At 40.8% G+C, this 23,009-nt stretch overlaps 1 protein-coding gene across 3 annotated transcripts; it reads left to right on the forward strand.

Annotated features, from left to right (window-relative positions):
* The first annotated feature begins 1,502 nt into the window (after positions 1-1,502).
* Positions 1,503-22,988, forward strand: LOC134215276 (holotricin-3-like). Of its 3 annotated transcripts, XM_062694495.1 has the most exons (5): positions 1,503-1,815; positions 1,909-1,920; positions 22,236-22,397; positions 22,550-22,805; positions 22,881-22,988. In XM_062694495.1, exons 1-5 carry the CDS (start codon positions 1,725-1,727, stop codon positions 22,891-22,893), a joined length of 534 nt encoding a protein of 177 aa, XP_062550479.1. In that variant the 5' UTR covers positions 1,503-1,724; the 3' UTR covers positions 22,894-22,988. The 3 variants fall into 3 exon arrangements, 1 of the variants encoding a protein (XP_062550479.1); XR_009980097.1 differs by lacking the exons at positions 1,503-1,815; positions 1,909-1,920 and adding an exon at positions 1,929-2,077; XR_009980098.1 differs by lacking the exons at positions 1,503-1,815; positions 1,909-1,920 and adding an exon at positions 22,099-22,119.
* The last annotated feature ends 21 nt before the right edge of the window (positions 22,989-23,009 follow it).

Here is a 23,009-nt window from a genome sequence, read left to right on the forward strand (position 1 = left end):
ATATTATGGCACGTAACTTTGAGAAGATGGAGGAAGCCTACATCAGACTGAAGAGGGAAGCTAAGCGGATCGGACTAATCATCAACACGTCGAAGACGAAGTACATGATAGGAAGAGGTTCAAGAGAAGACAATGTGAGCCACCCACCGCGAGTTTGCATCGGTGGTGACGAAATCGAGGTGGTAGAAGAATTTGTGTACTTGGGCTCACTGGTGACTGCCGAAAATGACACCAGCAGAGAAATTCGAAGACTCATAGTGGCTGGAAATCGTACGTACTTTGGACTCCGCAAGACGCTCCGATCGAATAGAGTTCGCCGCCGTACCAAACTGACAATCTACAAAACGCTAATTAGACCGGTAGTCCCCTACGGACACGAGTCCTGGACGATGCTCGTGGAGGACCAACGCGCACTTGGAGTTTTCGAAAGGAAAGTGCTGCGTACCATCTGTGGTGGGGTGCAGATGGCGGACGGTACGTGGAGGAGGCGAATGAACCACGAATTGCATCAGCTGTTGGGAGAACCATCCATCGTTCACATCGCGAAAATCGGACGACTGCGATGGGCCGGGCACGTAGCCAGAATGTCGGACAGTAACCCGGTGAAAATGGTTCTCGACAACGATCCGACGGGCACAAGAAGGCGAGGTGCACAGCGGGCAAGGTGGATCGATCAGGTGGAAGATGACTTGCGGACCCTCCGTAGACTGCGTGGTTGGCGACATGTAGCCATGGACCGAGCCGAATGGAGAAGACTCTTATATACCGCACAGGCCACTTCGGCCTTAGTCTGAATAAATAATAATAATGATGGACCATTGGGGAAAACTTGTTGACCGAGATTTGTCTATTATATTCCGGTGCATTCCTCTATCAGGTGCACCCAATTTTGCTGTACACTATTATTATCCGGACTTATTTATTGCAGTTTTAAATATCTATTAGTTATAAAAATAAATAAAGTTATTTTACATAATCATAGAGAAAAATATTGATCGAGATTGGTAAACAACGTTTGTCAAGAATCTTTGGGATTTCCATCTTCGAGTAATATTTACTTATCAATGCCACCTCAAGTGGTGAACTCTTCCGAAGCACAATAAATGATTCAGCATCATCCGCCTTGCCAGTGCCGGCACATGGCCCTATGTGAACCACGATTAGTAAATTTCAAGGTCACTCAAAATCAATGTTAGATCCCGTGCGTCCGAAACGTGTGAAAAATGTCGTAGGCAAATTTTGTCGTTTTCGTACCATCACCAACGAGATAACGTTCATTCACTTTTCGATTTGCGGAATGCGGAGACAGCAGTTCTCAACTTGATTTATGGGGATATGCAAAATGCATACGAAAACTGCAACTTGAGAAACATGATTCGTCGGTCAACCGTGAGCATAATTTCCAATTGACGAACGATCGCATCGATCGTTGTTCTCTTGACCGGCGAACCTCGTCTTGATCTTCGCTGGAGCAGTTTGGCGTGGTCCGATATTGTGTTCGTGTCTCGTGGCTGCAACTCGGATGCTGGGTGTCTGCGCGATAAAACCATCATTTGATTAGGATTTTGAAATAGTCCATCTTCTACCGTAGTGTTGTCTGTTGCGTCGTGGTTTGTAGTCGAGAAAGTTTTTAAGCTAGTATTTGCCTTTTAGTATACTTGACCTAAGTTACGTGAAGAGCCCGCTAAGTGGTATTGCGAATATTTGAATCAAGGAAGGTGATCATGAAGATATTAGTGATTTTGACGACTCTAATAGTGGGTGCATTGGCCGACCCTCAGATTTTATATCCGGCAATCGGTCTGCGACCGAAAGGTATTTTGAACAGCTTCATCGGAAAAGTGTTAAACAAGTGTTCTAATCTCTTATTTTTTTCATGTGTGCTTATCAAACGTTGACAACGAAAAGCTTTCCGAAAAGGTGAATACTTTAATATACATAAAGTGAACTGAACAAATTAAAATAAATTCTTGTATCCCATCTTGTTCGTTTACTGCCAATATGTTCTTATGCAATGGATATGTCCTTGGATCGTGAATCGGATGACTGAAATAACAAATAACAGCTTTAAGAAGAGGTATGAATAATCATAAGATAACTGATTTTTTTATTAAATTAGTATAATAAAATTCTTAAAACAAAGGAACAAACAATACATACTAAAATAGATCAGTTTTATCATGTGTAAGCAAGGATGTTATCGATCATTTAGTAATTTGCGTTCGATTATTTAGTAGTTTGTCAATAACTCATTCCAGAAGCGGAATTTCAAAATGTGTTTTATGGTAGACTTCAAGTGCGAAGGTTTTTCTACAACTCTGCCTAATGGTTCGTTGCTAGAATTCATTTAATAACGGAGTTATAGCGCTAGTTGCAGTAACTTAAACTAAACGATTGGAATTTTGTTATCATTTAGTCTAAGTTACTGAAACTATAGCTATAACTCCGTTACTGAGGGGATTCAAACAACGAATCATTAGGCAAAGTTGTACAAAAACCTTCACACTAGAAGTCTACCATACAACACATTTTGAAATTCCGCTTCTGGAATGAGTTATTCACAAACTACTAAATGATCAAATGCAGATTACTAAATGATCGATAACATCCTTGTGTGTAAGATTAGCTGATTTGGGAAAACTTATGTGGAAACATAAGGACACTGACTTTTTTTAGATGTCTTGCCCGGCATTTTTGTAGACAGCGTTTGATTCTCTTGTCCGCTTTGAAATTATTTATCATTGACGTAGTCCCTGAACCTTTGGCTCCGACAATTATTTCATACCAAACAAATGTGTCGATTTCCTGAACATCTCAATGAAACAGTAGATACTAACTAAAGTGACTAATCCAACCTCGTTAGATCCAATTAATGATTTCGGATTCGTAAAATATTTTCTCTTGCTATGTTCAGTAAAACATTCCAAAAAGGCTCCCCTAGACCTAAGCAATTTCATCGCCGCGACTATGCTTTCGTAGCGTTTTTCAAGCTGCGTGCACGTCGCGTCCACGCAAGGTACCCAGCATCACATGGTGTAATGCACACGTATACGTGTGTGCTTAAGGTCACTCCTGACGGAATCCAAGTTTCAAAGCGATCGCGTTTGCGGGGGCACACCACTCGATACGGAGGCGATGCACAACTGTCATTTTTGTTGATTTAGCTTTGCTGCGTCGCAGCATGCTTGAAAATATAAAAATGACAGTTGTGCGTTGCTTCCGTATCGAGTGATGTGCCCCCGAAAACGCGAGCACTTTGAAACTTGGATTCCGTTAGGAGTGATCTTAAAAAACCGCTACGTGGGCATTTGTGGTTAGAATTGCTTCATGGATGGTCAGATATCCGGTGCGTCCTCATGCTGTGAAGAATATGGATGATTTTTCTTTGAGTTTTATTTCTAATCCCCCTTCCGTGCTGAACAACTCGAACAGGGTGCTGGGAATATTGTCATACGGAAGAATTAAAGAACCTTCCAGTTATTCAACGATAGACCTTTTCACCGTGGCTTCTTCCAGTTGGAGTGTGTTGAACAGATCTTCTGCTGAGGAATCCATACAAGCCCATTAATTACATATTTCCAATCCCTATTCCTTTCTTTGTCACACTTTTTTGTACAAAGCATTTGGAAATTGTGTATGGATCTTCATACTTCCCGCGATTCTCCCTCTATCAGATGCACTCCGTATATCAAAGGGGCTACGTTTCCATTTTTGGCGGATGCAAATGTTGTCGATTAGATTTTTGATATAGCATTCCCGGGTTCCACGTGACCTTGTGAACCGATGCATTGAAGTTGACTGTTCAGTTCGTATCACCACCCTTCGGAATTTTATCTACGACGACATTGAGTTCGCTGTAAAAAATCTCTTTGCCTTGAAAATCGGCAGGTGGACGCGTAATATTGGAACTCTTGTTCTGAAGCTGGCAATGGTTATCTTATTTATCGAGCTCCATGCGACACGCCTCATTTGCAAGTTGTTAATTTACCCCGATCTACTAGGGTTAAAGATTTTGTGTCCCATTTCTTCTCAGGAGAGGTTATGGGGCCTCCACTCCTAGCAGGACATATTTAGTAACACACTTTGTTGCTGGAGCATTGTTTTTTGCCTTTTTCGTTCAACAAAGTTGTACCGAAAGGCTATAACATCACTCCAAAAACGAACTTTTGATAGAAGGCTCGGAGACCCATAGTGTTCTATACCTCAGACTCAGCTCGACGAACTGAGATGATGTCTGTATGTATGTATGTGTGTGTATATCGTTACAAATTTTTTAGACACACTTTTTGAAACTTAATATTTTAGTATTGTTCGACTCCCTCGCAACAAGTTACCTTCGACGGGGAATTCGCTCCCATTATTTGCGTGGCCCGATTGGATTTCGGAATAAGAGATCCCCCTTTGAAAAAAATTCAAACCCGAAAAAAAAAATTGCAATGCATCCTAAATGACGGCAAACACATGGAAATTAGTGGAAAGTGGTTTTTTGACGTTTCTAAAGAGATTTTTGTGATTTATTTTGTAATGCACGAGAAAGGCTTCATAACATATTTGATTATTATCCGGCAAATGATTAATCATCCGGCAATAATAATGGCTGGCGCTACCTAGAAATATCAATAAGACATCGATCAAAAATGATTAGATATCTGTCAAAAGTAATTTTGCTCTGCGAGTAAGTTTATTTGATAATTATTCAACTGTCGCTTTGAGTTCAGTGCGTGATCTCTCTTGTTTCGGACAGCAGAACGATCGCGCGGTCGGCCGAATTATTGTGTTCTGCATTGCGCGGCCGGTAATAAAATTAATCAGTTCTGTGCATGATCTCTCTTGTTTCAGACAGCAGAACGATCGCGCGGTCGGCCGAATTATTGTGTTCTGCATTGCGCGGCCGGCAATAAAATTAATCAGTTCAGTGCGTGATCTCTCTTGTTTCGGACAGCAGAACGATCGCGCGGTCGGCCGAATTATTGTGTTCTGCATTGCGCGGCCGATAATAAAATTAATCAGTTCAGTGCGTGATCTCTCTTGTTTCGGACAGCAGAACGATCGCGCGGTCGGCCGAATTATTGTGTTCTGCATTGCGCGGCCGGTAATAAAATTAATCAGTTCTGTGCGTGATCTCTCTTGTTTCGGACAGCAGAACGATCGCGCGGTCGGCCGAATTATTGTGTTCTGCATTGCGCGGCCGGCAATAAAATTAATCAGTTCAGTGCGTGATCTCTCTTGTTTCGGACAGCAGAACGATCGCGCGGTCGGCCGCGCAATGCAGAACACAATAATTCGGCCGACCGCGCGATCGTTCTGCTGTCCGAAACAAGAGAGATCACGCACAGAACTGCTCAATTTTATTACCGGCCGCGCAATGCAGACCACAATATTCCGGCCGACCGCGCGATCGTTCTGCTGTCCGGAAGCAAGAGAGATCACGCAGTGAGCTGATTAATTTTATTACCGGCCGCGCATTGCAGAACACAATAATTCGGTCGACCGCGGGATCGTTCTGCTGTCCGAAACAAGAGAGATCACGCACAGAACTGATTAATTTTATTACCGGCCGCGCAATGCAGAACACAATACCTGGCTGACCGCGCGATCGTTCTGCTGTCCGGAAACAAGAGAGATCACGCACTGAACTGATTAATTTTATTATCGGCCGCGCAATGCAGAACACAATAATTCGACCGACCGCGCGATCGTTTTGCTGTCCGAAACAAGAGAGATCACCACTGAACTGATTAATTTTATTATCGGCCGCGCAATGCAGAACACAATACCTGGCCGACCGCGCGATCGTTCTGCTGTCCGAAACAAGAGAGATCACGCACTGAACTGATTAATTTTATTGCCGGCCGCGCAATGCAGAACACAATAATTCGGCCGACCGCGCGATCGTTCTGCTGTCCGAAACAAGAGAGATCACGCACTGAACTGATTAATTTTATTGCCGGCCGCGCAATGCAGAACACAATAATTCGGCGGACTGCGCGATCGTTCTGCTGTCCGAAACAAGAGAGATCACGCACAGAACTGATTAATTTTATTACCGGCCGCGCAATGCAGAACACAATAATTCGGCCGACCGCGCGATCGTTCTGCTGTCCGAAATAAGAGAGATCACGCACTGAACTGATTAATTTTATTACCGGCCGTGCAATGCAGAACACAATAATTCGGCCGACCGCGCGATCGTTCTGCTGTCCGAAACAAGAGAGATCACGCACTGAGTTGATTAATTTTATTATCGGCCGCGCAATGCAGAACACAATAATTCGGCCGACCGCGCGATCGTTCTGCTGTCCGAAACAAGAGAGATCACGCACTGAACTGATTAATTTTATTGCCGGCCGCGCAATGCAGAACACAATAATTCGGGCGACCGCGCGATCGTTCTGCTGTCCGAAACATGAGAGATCACGCACTGAACTGATTAATTTTATTGCCGGCCGCGCAATGCAGAACACAATAATTCGGGCGACCGCGCGATCGTTCTGCTGTCCGAAACAAGAGAGATCACGCACTGAACTGATTAATTTTATTGCCGGCCGCGCAATGCAGAACACAATAATTCGGCCGACCGCGCGATCGTTCTGCTGTCCGAAATAAGAGAGATCACGCACTGAACTGATTAATTTTATTACCGGCCGCGCAATGCAGAACACAATAATTCGGCCGACCGCGCGATCGTTCTGCTGTCCGAAACAAGAGAGATCACGCACTGAACTGATTAATTTTATTACCGGCCGCGCAATGCAGAACACAATAATTCGGCCAATCGCGCGATCGTTCTGCTGTCCGGAATAAGAGAGATCACGCACTGAACTGATTAATTTTATTACCGGCCGCGCAATGCAGAACACAATAATTCGGCCGACCGCGCGATCGTTCTGCTGTCCGAAACAAGAGAGATCACGCACTGAGCTGATTAATTTTATTATCAGCCGCGCAATGCAGAACACAATAATTCGGCCGACCGCGCGATCGTTCTGCTGTCCGAAACAAGAGAGATCACGCACTGAACTGATTAATTTTATTGCCGGCCGCGCAATGCAGAACACAATAATTCGGGCGACCGCGCGATCGTTCTGCTGTCCGAAACAAGAGAGATCACGCACTGAACTGATTAATTTTATTGCCGGCCGCGCAATGCAGAACACAATAATTCGGCCGACCGCGCGATCGTTCTGCTGTCCGAAATAAGAGAGATCACGCACTGAACTGATTAATTTTATTATCGGCCGCGCAATGCAGAACACAATATCTGGCCGACCGCGCGACCGTTCTGCTGTCCGAAACAAGAGAGATCACGCACTGAACTGATTAATTTTATTGCCGGCCGCGCAATGCAGAACACAATAATTCGGCCGACTTGTTTCGAGGCGGGCTTGGTAGTCATATGGCTACTGCTTCTGCCTCATACGCAGGAGGTCATGGTTTCAATCCCAGGTCCGTTCCATTCTCCTACTTTTTATCTTTCTCTTTATTTCTTATGTTCTAGCAATCGCTAGAACTGGAAATGGACTTCCATACCATTTCCATTACTATTCCTATACCTTCAACTTGAGTTTTCTAACAGTAATCTGCTAGAATTGGAAATGTACTATAGAGCTCGTTTCCTACATCCAATTAGAAATTCCATCAGTTGACCTCTCCTATCTATCTCATTGGCAGCTCGTTAACCAAGACGGACCTCTGCCTCTCGAACCTAACCTAAAAATTCCAACAAATTCCGCATGAACTCGTGACAAGTGCAGAGGTATATTCGGCTTGCAGTGGGCGAGTGATTGCATCATCATTCCCCCCCCCCTTCCCCACATTGACTTGCATTCTAACATGACAGGCGCCAGCATGACCTAACAAATGAAATCACCAGTGCTTGTACATTGAAGATGTATGCTAGTCCCAAGCAAACATCTGTTGGTTCCCTGTGCAAGAACAGCTGATCGGGTCATAATGGAGTAGCAACTACGAGCAGTCAATCAAGCTCAAGCTCAAGCTAATTATTCAACTGTCGCTTTGAAGTTTAACTTGAGTTTATTTCTTCAAATGAGACAGACTCTTGTCTTTGACTAATTCTATTTACCCAACACAGTTAATGTAAAAAAGGATACAGCAATTGGGAAACATTTTCAGCATCTACCTAATTTTCAATCAATCCAAGGATTTTTAAGCCAAATGGTATACTTTGTCTTTCACGAAATCATTTATATGCTGCTTTGTGGAGTTTATGGAAATGTTTAGAAGTCCGGTTACATGATTTTGATTGCAATCAGCTCGTCAACTTAAGGACTGTTTTCAATTAGGCGTGATAATTATCAAGCATTTGATACGTAGGGGCAGCAGGGAGTATGTCGAAGGGCTTGACAATCCCTCCCTAGACCATCTGCGAGTTGTGGTGCCTGCCTAGGATGTGGTGGGGTTTGACAGTGGGCTTTGTTAAACCTCTATAAAAAGCTGCATATACCCGCAAATAGGCTCCGCCAAAGCGATCGTGTGCCGCTCAAAGCGCACAAGCCCAAGTCCTGGTGTTAGGTGGGATGCTAAACAGCCCTGACACAACGGCCCTCCGTCGAGACCGGAGGTTTTCGCAGGCCCAGAAAGCCGCCTTTAAAAGCAACCATTACGAACGACATAGAAGATTATACGACTCGATACAATCGGAAACGACCTAGGCGACGAATAAAGGATCAATATTGGAAGCTTGGAGAGTATGGAAAAGCGGGCATCGTGCGGCTACCTTCTACCAAAGGTGGCGGCAGCACTACGAAGAGCACCTGAATGGCGATATGGCAGACGGTATGGTAATGAACCTAGGAGCACGCGCGCAGGACATACGACTTTCGGCTCCGAATCACCAGGAAATCCAGGAGGTGATCGGCTGGCTGAAAACAATAAAGCCCCTGGAGTTGACCAACTACCAGGAGACCTGTTTAAACACGGTAGTGAGGCGCTGGCTAGAGCGCTGCACTGGGTAATTACCAAGGTTTGGGTGGATGAGATTCTGCCGCAGGAGTGGATGGAAGTTGTCGTGTGTCCCATCTACAAAAAGGGCGATAATCTGGATTGTAGCAACTACCGCGCAATCACATTGCTGAACGCCGCCTACAAGAAACTCTCCCAAATTTTATGCCGTCGACTAACACCAATTGCAAGAGAGTTCGTGGGGCAGTACCAGGCGGAATTTATGGGTGAACGCTCTACCACGGTCAGGTATTCGCCGTATGTCAGGTATTGCAGAAATGCCGCGAATACAAAGTGTCCTGTCCACACATCGTCTATTTCTTTTTCTTCTTCTTCTTATTGGCATTACATCCCCACACTGGGACAGAGCCGCCTCACAGCTTAGTGTTCATTAAGCACTTCCACAGTTATTAACTGCGAGGTTTCTAAGCCAAGTTACCATTTTTGCATTCGTATATCATGAGGCTAACGCGATGATACTTTTATGCCCAGGGAAGTCGAGACAATTTCCAATCCGAAAATTGCCTATACCGGCACCGGGAATCGAACCCAGCCACCCTCAGCATGGTCTTGCTTTGTAGCGACGCGTCTTACCGCACGGCTAAGGAGGGCCCCGTCTATTTATCGACTTCAAAGTAGCATATGACACAATTGATCGCGACCAGCTATGGCAGCTAATGCACGAAAATGGATTTCCGGATAAACTGATAAAGTTAATCAAGGCGACGGTGGATCGGGTAATGTGCGTAGTTCGAGTTTCATGGACATTCTCGAGTCCCTTCGAAACGCGCAGAGAGCGATCGTCGTTCGTGTCTGCTATTCAACATCGCTTTGGAAGGGGTAATACGAAGGGCAGGGATCGACACAAGTGGTACGATTTTCAACAAAGTCCGTCCAGTTATTTGGTTTCGCCGACAACATTGATATTATGGCACATAACTTTGAGAGGATGGAGGAAGCCTACATCAGACTGAAAAGCGAAGCTAAACGGATTGGACTAGTCATCAACACGTCGAAGACGAAGTAAATGATAGGAAGAGGCTCAATAGAGGACAACGTGAGCCACCCACCTCGAGTTTTCATCGGTGGTGACGAAATCGAGGTGGTAGAAGAATGTGTGTACTTGGACTCACTGGTGACTGCCGAAAATGATACCAGTAGAGAAATTCGGAGACGCATAGTGGCTGGAAATCGTACGTACTTTGGACTCCACAAGACGCTCCGATCGAATACAGTTCGCCGCCGTACCAAACTGACAATCTACAAAACGCTCATTAGACCGGCAGTCCTCTACGGACACGAGACCTGGACGATGCTCGTGAAGGACCAACGCGCACTTGGAGTTTCCGAAAGGAAAGTGCTGCGTACCATCTATGGTGGGGTGCAAATGGCGGACGGTACGTAGAGGAGGCGAATGAACCACGAGATGCATGAGTTGCTGGGAGAACCATCCATCGTTCACACCGCGAAAATCGGACGACTGCGGTAGGCCGGGCACGTAGCCATAATGTCGGACAGTAACCCGGTGAAATCGGTTCTCGACAACGATCCGACGGGCACAAGAAGGCGAGGTGCACAGCGGGCAAGGTGGATCGGTCAGGTGGAAGATGACTTGCGGACCCTCCGTAGACTGCGTGGTTGGCGACGTGTAGCCATGGACCGAGCCGAATGGAGAAGACTCTTATATAACGCACAGGCCACTTCGGCCTTAGTCTGAATACATAAATAATAATGTGAAAGAGTGAAGTGGCCCATGAACTACTTAAATATAATCAACACATTGACTACACAAAATACTTGTCAAGCGGAAAAGCAGTTGTTGTTGCAAAGCAATTTGTCGTTTGGAAGCAAAGTTATGAATAAAACAAAACTGCTCATTGATATTGATGTCATTCTTTTACATGTTAAATTGAATTTTCCACGATTCAGTATTTTGTTAACAACTTTTCTTGTAAGCATCAAGCAACAAAGACGGCCTGTTTCCTTATAAAATTTCCTATCTTGCCGATGTACTCATATGTTTTTAGATCTTAAAGGAAAGCGTTTGGGAACGGTTTTCCATAAAAGTTTTTATAGTAATTTCCATATAAACTTCAAACCGCGCGTGCTCTTTCAAATTACATCCAAATTAGCTAAAAAATTAGGAGGATTATTAAAATGGCAAATGCAATCGTTTAAGCATCGAGGAACAAAAAAGTCAAAATTTGAATCACTCTAGCGTGCACTCAAAGTGATTTGCTCGATAAGCGAAAACACATGCCATCACGTACACTGGAGTCGCTTTTTACTCTGGTTGTTTTTACGTTCTATCCGGACTTCAGTATTTACGCAGATTTTTTGCCAAGTTTTTTACCGCGGTCTACCAAAAGGATCCGAGATCACGTGGAAGCCGTAAAAATCGATTTTCGATTATGTCGCTTTTTACGCAACTTTAGTGTACTTCACACGCTTGTCTTTTTGACTTTGACTTAAATTCATTTATTTTTGATTTTTGTTTGTTATATTATTTTTGACATTACAAGTGTTTGGCCACTTGGCCCTTCATCTTTGATTCGGTTCAATAGCAATGGTTAGGATTTAAATATAATTTATAAAGTTTATCTAAAGTATCAGAATAGCCTTAAGGAGGCATTGATTGATTTAGAAAATTTGATAACCTAACTATGTACACTATGTACACTAATTATTTACAATAATAATTTGATAACTTAAATTGGAAAAAGCGCCCTAATGGTCGCCTGGTCCGATTGTAAGCAACGGCCCCTATACCTTTCCTTACACTCACCAAAGCGCTCGTGTAGAGTTTTAATACCGGCCAGACGGTGGACCTCAGAAGTTCGTGTCCTGGGAGGGGTGTTCATGATCATTTTCAGAAACTTTTTTTGAACTCGTTGGAGTTTCACATGATGATTTTTTGCGCAGCTTTCTCAGACCGGCATGCCATATAGATATATCGATGTATCTGAAATAGATGTTTTCGCTTCGAATAATCGATATTTTGTATCGATTGTTTTTATGTTCGATATTTGACATATTTTTTAAATTCCGAGACATTATCCCTAATACCTATAACAAAAGTAAAATATAGCACATTAGGCACAATCTGTTAAACTTTGATGTGTGATTTGATGATCTGAAATGGGAAACCTAAAGTTTCCATTTTTTTTTTGTTCGTGCTTTTAATTTTTGGGACGTATCGATATATCGGAATATCGATGCTTCAACCCCAATATTTTTCGGCATCGATATTTCGACAATAAAAACATCGATTCGGCAGTATCGATATTGTCTTGTCTTAGCACATGCACAGCCAGTATTGAAAAGCATCCTGGAAATGTCGGTCGTATTTCCGAGCATTTTCTTGTCTGCATTAATATTTGCAGCATATCATAAATATGGTACAAGTATTAAAACGGCCAGGCCCACCGTGCAGGCTTGAATTTGGGAGATAATTCATAATTCCCCGGCAATCAGATTATTTAGTAATAAATAACATGATCAACGAAGAGTTTTGAATACACGAAAGGAAGAAACGGGGACAGCCGTACCAACCGTTTCATATTCAGGGGGAAATATGATTGACGAATCGTTGGGAGTGACTTAGCTAAGAAGAATTATGTACACTCCTTGGGTCCTCGACATCTTGGGATGGGACACAGTTTTTAGTCTAGTGCCCTGGCTCAGGTACCATACACAAATTACGTAACGTTGTTTAGAGAGAGGAAGTCAAATCAAGTGTTACGGTTCATACAAAAGAATTAAATCATACATACAAAAAGTGTTACGAGTGGAAGGTAGGGGGTCAAAAATTGCCCAAATTTGCGTTACGTATGTAATTTGTACATTGCACATTATATAAGCCTAGGTTCAAGCGCCATTGCTCGCCCTCTGGAACGATAAAAGAAAAGAAAGCGCAAAATGCAAAGAACAAACACCCAAGACGATGAAAATATATCACATTATTTACAATAATTTCGTAATTTCTATACTATTATGATTAACCAAAACTGAAATACATTCACACACAAAAAAGTACAGAAGTTCCAAGCTTAAGCAAAATAAATGATGCTGTCGCATTTTCACATGATGCATAAACAAATTTATGTTTGTCGTCTCATTCCACTAGACTCGTACAACTGGTGTTTATTCCCAATTAATTTATCTTGATCATGACATCTTGAAAAAAACACAAACACAAAGAAAGTTGAAATTTCTTAAAATAGGGTAGAATACGGCATTGGCAGGGTGCGACAGTTGTTGGCACCCTCAACAATATTTGCGTTTTCCAGCAAACATACACTATTTATGAACATAATTTTGATTCAATCACACAATTTCAAGTCTACGCTTTCATTTAAATAAATTGTTTGTGTAGAAGTAGCAAGATTTGATGTGTTAATCACCGAAACAAATTTGCACCTACGAAATCCTTGCCATTATTGCATTGCCAAAGAAAGCAGCGCACGAAAAGCAAACTGTTACTTACTTTTTTGGATCGCCTGTTTCTCCTCTTTATTGCGTATGACACGACAAATTAGGTACGTAAACTACTTTTTACACTTTATCACCACTTGATTATCACCACAAAGAGCAAATTTATGCAATATTTGCTCTATATTTCACTAAATAAAATCGGCACTGTTCGTTTTCTTTGGCAGCAGCACACTTCGGAATAGAGCGGGAGAATGTGTTTGTGAGCATATCAAACACACGCTAAAAAGATACCACGCACAATTCTTCGTGATTTGATTTTAGGAAAAATACGAACAAAAAATCCGGCAATGGTATTTATTTAAAAAAAAAGTGTTAAAATACAAATGCTTCTATTCAGATTTTTACGCAGACCATGAATTATATCAAAAGTGATAGCAACACCGTAGTATTTTTACCCTTATGTGACTGACAGGACCGTTTTCCTTCTGCAACTTCAATACTTCCCAAGCTCTTCAAAAAAAATTATAACCATCCCCGTTCCTACATAGCGCATTTCAACCCTAAATAATTGCCTACTTTTAGGGTATTATTTATTATTCAACTGTGAAACGTAGTGTAAGAATGGGGTGGCTCCACGGGCTGGATAGGACAGTGCTAACTCTAAGACTCTAAAGCATTACAAAAGACAAAAAATGTAAATCTTGACAGCGAACAAAAAGCATATAAGTTCCCTTCTCTAAAATGGCCAACATTATTCAAATAGGTTGAAAATGGTAAAAGTTATGAAACGGTCAATATCTGGGTACACGGGTACCCTATCTGCCATTCACGTCTGTTTTTTGTTGGCCGCATAAGGGTTAAATTTGTTTCACAATGTGTTTAAATGCTTTTGCCTATCTTTCTACATGACATAAAATTGATGCCAAGGCTAAAAATTCATGTTTTGCTTTAAACCAGTTTTGATAAACAATAAAGTTTGTTCCAAAATTGAGTGAAGCGAGATGAGCGTGCGGCCGATTAATATGAATGAATTTTACTACTCGAGAATATAAACAATCAGCAATTGGCACCAATACATTACCAGTTTTCTACTTCCATGTCTAGTTGCTAAAGAGAGCAAATTCATTGCTGATAATAGAAATTGCTATGCCAACAGAAGAAACGTTAACCTGTTTATAAAAATGTTATTTACTGAGTTCGTGGTAAAAGCTGTTATATTTAGTGAACACCAACCATCAAAGAAAGAGCATACAAATGTATACCAGTTAAACTGGACCTGTGTTTTAGTGTAATTATTCATTATTTTTATCATTCAATTTGGCGAATGTCTTAGACTGCCAAGAATAGGTATTTTCCCCTATCTAAAAAATAAATACGAAATACATCTGAGTTTGAATAATCAGTATTTCATGAAATTTTAAGAAAAATATCGTGTAGGCTAGAGTGATATTTGAAATTAGACACTAGATTTATCATTTCAGGACTCGTGCGTTCCCAAGTGCCACCCGGAAAGCTGATTGAATTTATCTTGTATATTTCTCGGGTTATTTCAATTGAACGGTGAGAAAACCAAACTACCCTAAACCTCGTTGGTCGAGAGGAATACTTTCTCCGTCTTTGTCTTCAATCTTAACAAACTTGTTTAGGTCAAAATCTGACAGCCTGATAGCTATTTTCAAACAAAGTTTAACTATCAAACTGTCAAATCTTACCATGTTTCGGAACAGTGCTTATTTCAACCGCAAGTAACCCAAGTAACATTTTGAATTCTATTTGGATTTATTCAAGTTTTATTGCAGTTTTATCAAGGATTCGCATAAACTGTAGAGTTTTATCATAGTTTTCATCTAGTCCAAGTAACCTAAAAGCTAAATTCTCTTATAATAGTTTTATGATATGCTCCAGGTCCATCTTAAGCTGTTTATTTTGATAAATTATGCAGCAAGAGCACTATATCCCAATTGAAACCAAATAGTTTTGAGAAAGTTTTATGGTACTCTTCATTAAGAAAGAACGATCTTGAAAATGCCATTATAAAACTTCCTTAAAACTATGTGGTTTTGAGTGGGAGAAAGTGCTCTTGTTGAAGAATACATCAAAACAAACAAAACATAATGTCAAATTGGACGCAAATAAGTGTATAAATTAAAATCAAGTGGATCAAAGGCAAAACTAATGTAAATTTATCCCATATATGGAAACTCCAATTGCGCAAGCATCTGTTTTTTTTCTATCGAAGTTTTCTTTCTATCGGATCATCAGCTGCAGTTTTCTTTCTATCAGATCAAATTTACCACCAGCTGCATCAGCTGTCTTGATCTTCCAATATCAGGCAGATTTCATATCCTCCCATTTATCATATGATTGATGAATTTTCTTTGAAATACATTTTCTCGATTTTTTGAGCGTTTGTAATCATAACCAACTGGTTACAATACACAGGCGAATTTCCAGTTTTCAACGAGCGGTTGAGCTACGCAACAAATACTGGCAAGTTAAGTATTTAAAAGATAGATTTTTGAAATCTTTAACATATTGTTTCAAAATCGCGACCAATCATTATCGAACTATCAACTCTACTCGTATTTCGAAGCTGGTTTATTTTTAATAAAGAAGTATTAACCATTTACTTTTTGATTTAAAATAACCCTATAGATGTTTAACTGGCAGATAAATAAATAAGTTATATGCATTTCTTTTTCAGTTGAATTGCATGTTATTATATGACAATATTCGCAAAACGGATGATTTCGGCTCAATCTGTGTCGTTTTTTTATTGCAATCATGCGTGCCCACTACTGAAAACCATCACAAACATGGAAATCAAAACATTTTGCGCTCCAATTATTTGTTCTCGATTGTTATTGATATAGATAGATAGGTATTATGAACCCGAGGAGCAGTAACCCTATTGAGTTTTCATTTAATTCAGCATTTTGTGCAGATATTTAGTTTAGTAAATATTTAACGGCGAACTCTTTCCAAATGAACGACTTGTTTTCGTTGGAATTGTAAACAACATGTTATAATGAAAGCACCAAACTTATAACGCTCTTCAATAAATCTTCTTAGTTTTGACCAATACTAGTTAGTTTTATTCAAGACAAACTAAGCTTCGTCAAGATTGCAATAAATCTAGTTCAATTTATCATGCTCCTGGATAAACCTAACAGGTTTTGTATGAGATAAAGTGGTTTTTATCCAATCTTATGATGATTTTCGATAAAACTATTGAAATCATGGCGGATTATCGTCTGCGTCAAATTTTTTGATGGAAGCCATTTCTATATGAACGATGAAAACTATTTGTTTTAATTTTACTTGCGTGAGTCATTTCATAGATTGGGGCATAAAACAAATATTGTTACATCTGCGAAATAAAAAGTAGAGCAAAATTTATTTTTTTGGTGTGTACAATTTTTAAATAAAATAGTTTTCAAAATAATATTATATCTTGTAATATAAATAAGGCGCATTCAATATTTGTTACATTTATTCGGAAAAGCATCGACAAAGTGGTTGTGGCATGTGGAATTACACGATCACAATGCATTTAGGTTTCAATTTATCAACGTATCCATAATAATTTTCATCATTATGAGATGCTGTTCGATTTGGTTCAGACAAAATTCAATATAAACAAGTATAAACATCAGCGGATCTAGATAACGAAAACACATGCTGTCAAATTCTTTAGTAATCCTAAAAGGGTTTTATGCTGATCTTTCATGCCATCATAAGCTCACTTTGATAAAACTAACAAGTTTTAAGCGAACCTTGGAAAATGGTCTTAAACACCTTCTCAAGAGTGGGCCTCTTTCGTCTTATAGTGGTTTTATGGCTGTCTTGAAGCAAGCTTGTAGGACAATTGGCTTTAAATGTGGTTTTAAGGCACAAGTCTAGAAGTGTGCTTCAAGTGCATCATAAAATTAATTTTGCTACTTGGGAAAGCAACAGTAATTCAGCACATTTACATCTATCTATGAACCTAGAATGGTAGAGCATTCCATTCGCGCACTTAAATATTAATACGGCGGTGTTGAATATTACAATCAGTATGAATTTAGCAAAAAAAAATGCTTACCATAATCCGCTGGTATATAAAGATGATCTTTTTACTCACCCTTTTCAAATTTGAAGTGACTTATTTTTACCTCACGACGATTACATCCTGGCTTCCAGTTTTAAAATTTCCCATTCGGAGTCGGTCTGTTCGGTAGGCAGCCATCTGCTGCAACTGGCCTGCTTTCCCAGCAACGCAATTTTTTTAAAAAATCTCTCTGCATGGACAGCATTTGAGGGAAATAATACCCGTAATTTACCAGTAAAAATATTTTAATAAACTTTGTCCAAATTTCACATTCACAAGTTCTCAGTTAAAAAAAAATTGAAAAAAAATATTTGACGAGCGGACCGGATATACAAACACGTCCGTTTTTTTCACATGGCACACTACACCACACTCGATTCGGCAGTATCGATATTTTCCCGAAAAACGCCCATTCCTACATATTCGATCACGGGGAGGATGATTTGCTTGTAGACAGCAAGCTTATTTTTCAGGTACAATGACGACCGACGGTTGATCAAAGGGGACAATAGTTTCAACAAAACGTTACACTTCGTCACCGTCTTGTCAGCGGAAAATAAGCTTGCTGTCGAGCGTCAAGCCAAGGTAGTCAGCCTCATTTGCCTATTCTACAGTCGTGTCATTGAGGATGATTTTACAATCTCCAGGCGAAACAAGTTTAGGGGATTTAGAGTGGAGGAAAATGATGACCTGGGTCTTCGCCGCGCTGATACAGATCTTCCAGCTGGTGAGGTACTCTGTCAGTGCATCCAGGCCTCGTTGAAGTTTGCCACTAGTGCTCTGATCACTCTACCGTTGTAGACTATGGAGGTGTCATCTGCGAATAGAGACAGAATGCCGCCTTCTGGAGGTTCTGGCATGTCGGAGGTGAACTAGGGTTTTTAGTACCGACCCTTTTTGGCGAGTCCCGGTACTACGGTACTGAACCTCTCAGTACCGGGAGTACCGGGAAAATACCGGTACTGGAAGATTTTTTTTCGAAAATCATTAAAATCAATAAAAAGTCAGGACTTAATGGTAACGATTCAAACTTTATTCATTGCTTTGTATGTATTCAACACTTATCTTGGGGCTTGTCCTTATCCTTGAAATATGCTTTCAAAACGCGCAGCATATTCAATGTTTCGTTAGACGTACGGGATCGTATTTTAGTAGCGAAGCTTCCAGAAACAGAGAAAACTCTTTCTGAGTCTACAGAAGTAGGGCGAACTGTTGCTAGTGAATCATGAAGCATTGACAAGTATTTTCCTTTCAGCTTTTTCTGAGTCGTTGTAAGTTAACTCTTGTCTTACAATCTTTACGAATCCTGGTGCAGTAATCGAACTTACAGGAACAAGCGGGGACGATTTGGAAAAATACTGATGAAGTTTGACGATTTTTTTGGGATGTGACGATGTCGTTGCGGTTTGATTGTCTTGAGGTACGTCATCGGACGCCTGACGTTTGTCCTAATTGATTGTCGCTGTCATCACTGGCAAGACATCTTTTGCTGGCAAGGATAGGGCACTAAATGTCAACGAAGGAAAAATTAGTACGTTTTGATAGATAGGTAGCCAACATGTTTGGGGACGATAACAAAGGGAACCGCAGCGACAATCGTCCTCTATAGTTTATTACCTCTATTGTCAGATGTTTGAAATTTTAGTAAAAAAAATAATATCTTTCTTACTAGCTGCTGCATTCAAATAATGTGGTTTTAACCATCGGAAGTTTTAACCAAAACTTTTTCCTTAGTACCGAAAATACCGGTACTTTCATTAAGCTAGTACCGGTATTTCGGTACCGAAAATTGGTCGGTACTCCCGGGAATTCCGGTACCGGTACTCCCGGTACTAAAACCCTAAGGTGAACAGATTGAAAAGCAGGGGCCCGATGATACTGCCCTGGGGGACGCCCGCAACGATGTTGTGCGCATTGGAACTCGCTCCGCTGATTGAGACCCGGAATGTCCTTGCCGACAGATAATTGTTGATGATTTTCACCAGGTAGCTGGGAAGATTGTAGCGTTGTAGTTTGTACCATGGCCTTCATGCGATACATTGTCAAACGCCTTCTTGACATCGATCACACGCTTGTAAAGAATCACGCTTACTTACACAGAAACGACGCGTTGTAGAAGTGCACGATCCATCAACTTCACTATCTCGTGACTACGAAAAAATCACCCACACATTGCTAGCCTCGGTTTATTGGTTACAGAACTGCCCGTGAAATAAAGCAGAAGAAACTATGGTAAAGCTACAAATTTCTCTAGAAATATGTTTAAAAAATAATTGTATAAAATCAAAGATTTTTGAATTTTGTTCATTTGAACTGTTGTCCTTTCTACCTCAGGGAAGATCCATTCATTACGTAACGCAAAAATTGAGAATTTTCAACCCCCCTGTCACACTTTTTGTATGAAACATTTCAAAATTTTGTATGGACCGTCACACTTCGCTCAACTCCCCCTCTAAGCGTTAAGTAATTTGTGGACGCTCCCTCAGAAACTTTCAAAAAACTGTATGGATCCACTCCCAAAAATCGGATGATCGTCAATTAATTTTTTGGGGTACAGAACCAGAGCCCCTTGCTGACCAGATCTTATGTGGCCTTGAAGATGTTTCTGATGTCTTAGATTAATCCTTTCAGACTTCTATAAAACTTTTCTCGCAAAAATTAATTATATTTTTGTAGATCTAGTAATCAGACCTACCAGTATTACAACTCAAATAATTAGCTACATGATATGTTCTCACCAGAATCATGAGTAGGACAATGGCTTGACGGTCCCACCCAGGAAAATTCGTGCGTAGGACATGTCCTACTTGTCCTACCCACTCTTGGCGCCATCCACTGATCTGGTTATATATAAGTTACTGTGATCTATGTATATCATGTGTGCTATTCGGGTTATGAATGATGTGCGATATAATATCCCAGTAGGTCCATTGAGCTTATATGACTTCCATCATCAATTGTACTAGTCATTGCAGATCATTATGGTTGGGTACATCTCGATGTTGAGGACATTGCAAAAAGCCTTGGTGGATCCGGTAGATACTTTGTGTTGCACTTAAGAACGTTTTGGAGTACCTTGAACATCCCGAATTCAATTGGGTTTACATGATGCACATGTGCCTATTGGACCGGATTGTATATATGCCGACGATGAGAACATTGAAAAAACCTTGGTTCATCTAGTAGATAACCTGGGTTAAACTTGAGAACGTTTTGGAGTATCTTGAACATCTCGTATTAAAAAAACGGTTTGCATGGTGCACATATGCTTATTGAATCAGTTTAGGTGGTCGATGTTGAGGACATTGCAAAAAGCCTTGGTTGATCCGGTAGATAGTTTGGGTTGAGCTTGAGAATGTTTCAGAGTACCCTAAGTATCTCGTATTCAAGAAAATTGAGTTTGCATGATGCGCATGATTAGACCTGATTGGATATGAGCCGACGATGATAACATTGAAAAAGCCTTTGTTGATCTGGTGGATATCTTGGGTTGAACTTGAGAACGTTTTGGAGTACCTTGAACATCTGGTATTGGACCAGATTGGGTATATTCCGACGAAGAGAACTTTGCATAAGTCTTGACTGATCTGGTAGATACCGTGGGGTGAACTCGAGAACGTTTTGGGAAGCCTTAAGCATCTCGTATTCCTGAAAATTGATCACTGTCTCAACGATCAAGTTGATTTAACTTGATTGAGTGTTTAGAATTATCAAACAACTAGTCGACCCGGCAGACGTTGTCCTGCATAGTAGGCGAAAATATGCGTTCTGAACTGCCCAAGCGAAAATCCTATACAAATCTTAATTTCAGTTTTTCACGATTTACTCAACTTAAGTCGTGATTTTTGTAAGAAGAAATATCATATAAACCTGTCGGAAACTATAACGAACGTAACTGCTAAAGGAATGAAGAAAATCCGTTCAGCCGTTTCCGAGTTATGCGGATACGAACACAGACCATTTCACTTTTATTATATAGATGTGGTTTAGAATCCAAACATTTCATGCTCTCAGAACCGAAATCTTTCCAAGCTTTTGGATATCTGTGTCTTCAGGGTATAGTTAAACATGACCTCCGATATTTTTCCTGTGAGTCGACATCCTGATGAACATGTTTGCTGAAGAATATAGGGACTTATCTCTCTTCTGTGATCTTTCACAGCCAATCTAAAACGCTGGACATATATGACCCATCCGTCCCGAAAGGGTTAAGTGGTATTTTTATATTTTTTTTCTGAATACTTTTTATAATGAACAAGAAAGGCATCATAACCGCTAGGTGTATTAATCTGGGGAGGGAGGGAGGTTTATACCCACATTATACATGCAACTCTTTCTTTGAGCGGCAGCTTAATATTGTCAAAGAATCGCCAACTGCACTGAATTTCTTCAGGTCTGCAGCGACCCAAAGATTAATATCGGTTTGCTCTTTTATTGCTCCAATGAACTGCTGCTTACAGTCACCGCACGAGGAACTATGTACGACAGTATGAATTGTTTTTGATGCCTCTGCACTTAACCGCTGCTTCACTTCAGCAAGCATTCTACTAGAGCATGAGTAAAAGTCATCTAATTTCTAATATGTTTTGAATTAAGCATAATTCAATAGGTTCAGAATCAATATACATACCTACGTAAAAATTATATTGTAAAAATGCATATGAAGGAATGGAGAAAACTTGTATAGCAATAACATAAACAGTTACGCACAAAATTAAAAACAAAAATGCTTTTATATTGTTAATTTTAGGATTCTACCCAGTGATTCTTCCAGTTCCAATAGCTCCAATTGCACCTATAGTTCCAGTACCAGTAGCACCTTTAGTACCAGTAGCCCCTGTTGTACCGGTAGGAGTAGCCCCGGTGGCACCAATTGCACCAGCTGTTCCCTACGGCTATGGAAGAGCTGCAGGTAAAGTTGCGAAAAATATGTTGGTCGTTCAAGGTGAACTAGATATGTATGAGACATAATTTGTTTGGGCAACATATGCTGTGCCCAACCATTATGTAATCCAAAAACCGACTGAATTGATTAATATTCGGTGAACCATTTCCATCTCGTAGGGTTTGGCGGTGGTGGCAGTAACGCAGAAGCACAAACAGCCTCGTTCAGCATCGGGCCCGGCGGTATTACCGGTTCGTTCAGCAAGTCGGCAGCCAATGCAGATTCATACGGCAGTGGGGGTTTTGGTGGAGCGGGAGCAGCCGCAAGCGCTGTAGCAGAATCGGAATCATATGGAGGAGGTTTCGGAGGTTTCGGTGGCTCATCGGCTAACGCGCATGCGTCAGCAAATTCATATGGAGGTGGTGGTCTGTTACCGTGAGTTTCTGTTACTATTTATTAACAATTAATGACTAATAAGTGTGTCCTTATGGTGCATATGGCTCATTGCAGATTCTACGGATGAACACCTACCAAGCTGCGAATTTATGATATTTATTACTAATTGTGACTAATTAGTACATGTGACTTGATAGCGTGGTAATAAATGTATGCTTAAATTACGATATTTTATTACATAGA

This window comes from Armigeres subalbatus, chromosome 2, assembly GCF_024139115.2.
Source record: "Armigeres subalbatus isolate Guangzhou_Male chromosome 2, GZ_Asu_2, whole genome shotgun sequence".
In the NCBI taxonomy this organism is placed as follows: Eukaryota; Metazoa; Arthropoda; class Insecta; order Diptera; family Culicidae; genus Armigeres; species Armigeres subalbatus.

Bases quoted from the DNA above. Each gene is read 5' to 3' on its own strand.
- LOC134215276 (XM_062694495.1), top strand. From the start codon at position 1,725: ATGAAGATATTAGTGATTTTGACGACTCTAATAGTGGGTGCATTGGCC. The intron at 22,398-22,549 runs GTAAAGTTGCGA...TCCATCTCGTAG, and splicing joins CGGCTATGGAAGAGCTGCAG to GGTTTGGCGGTGGTGGCAGT.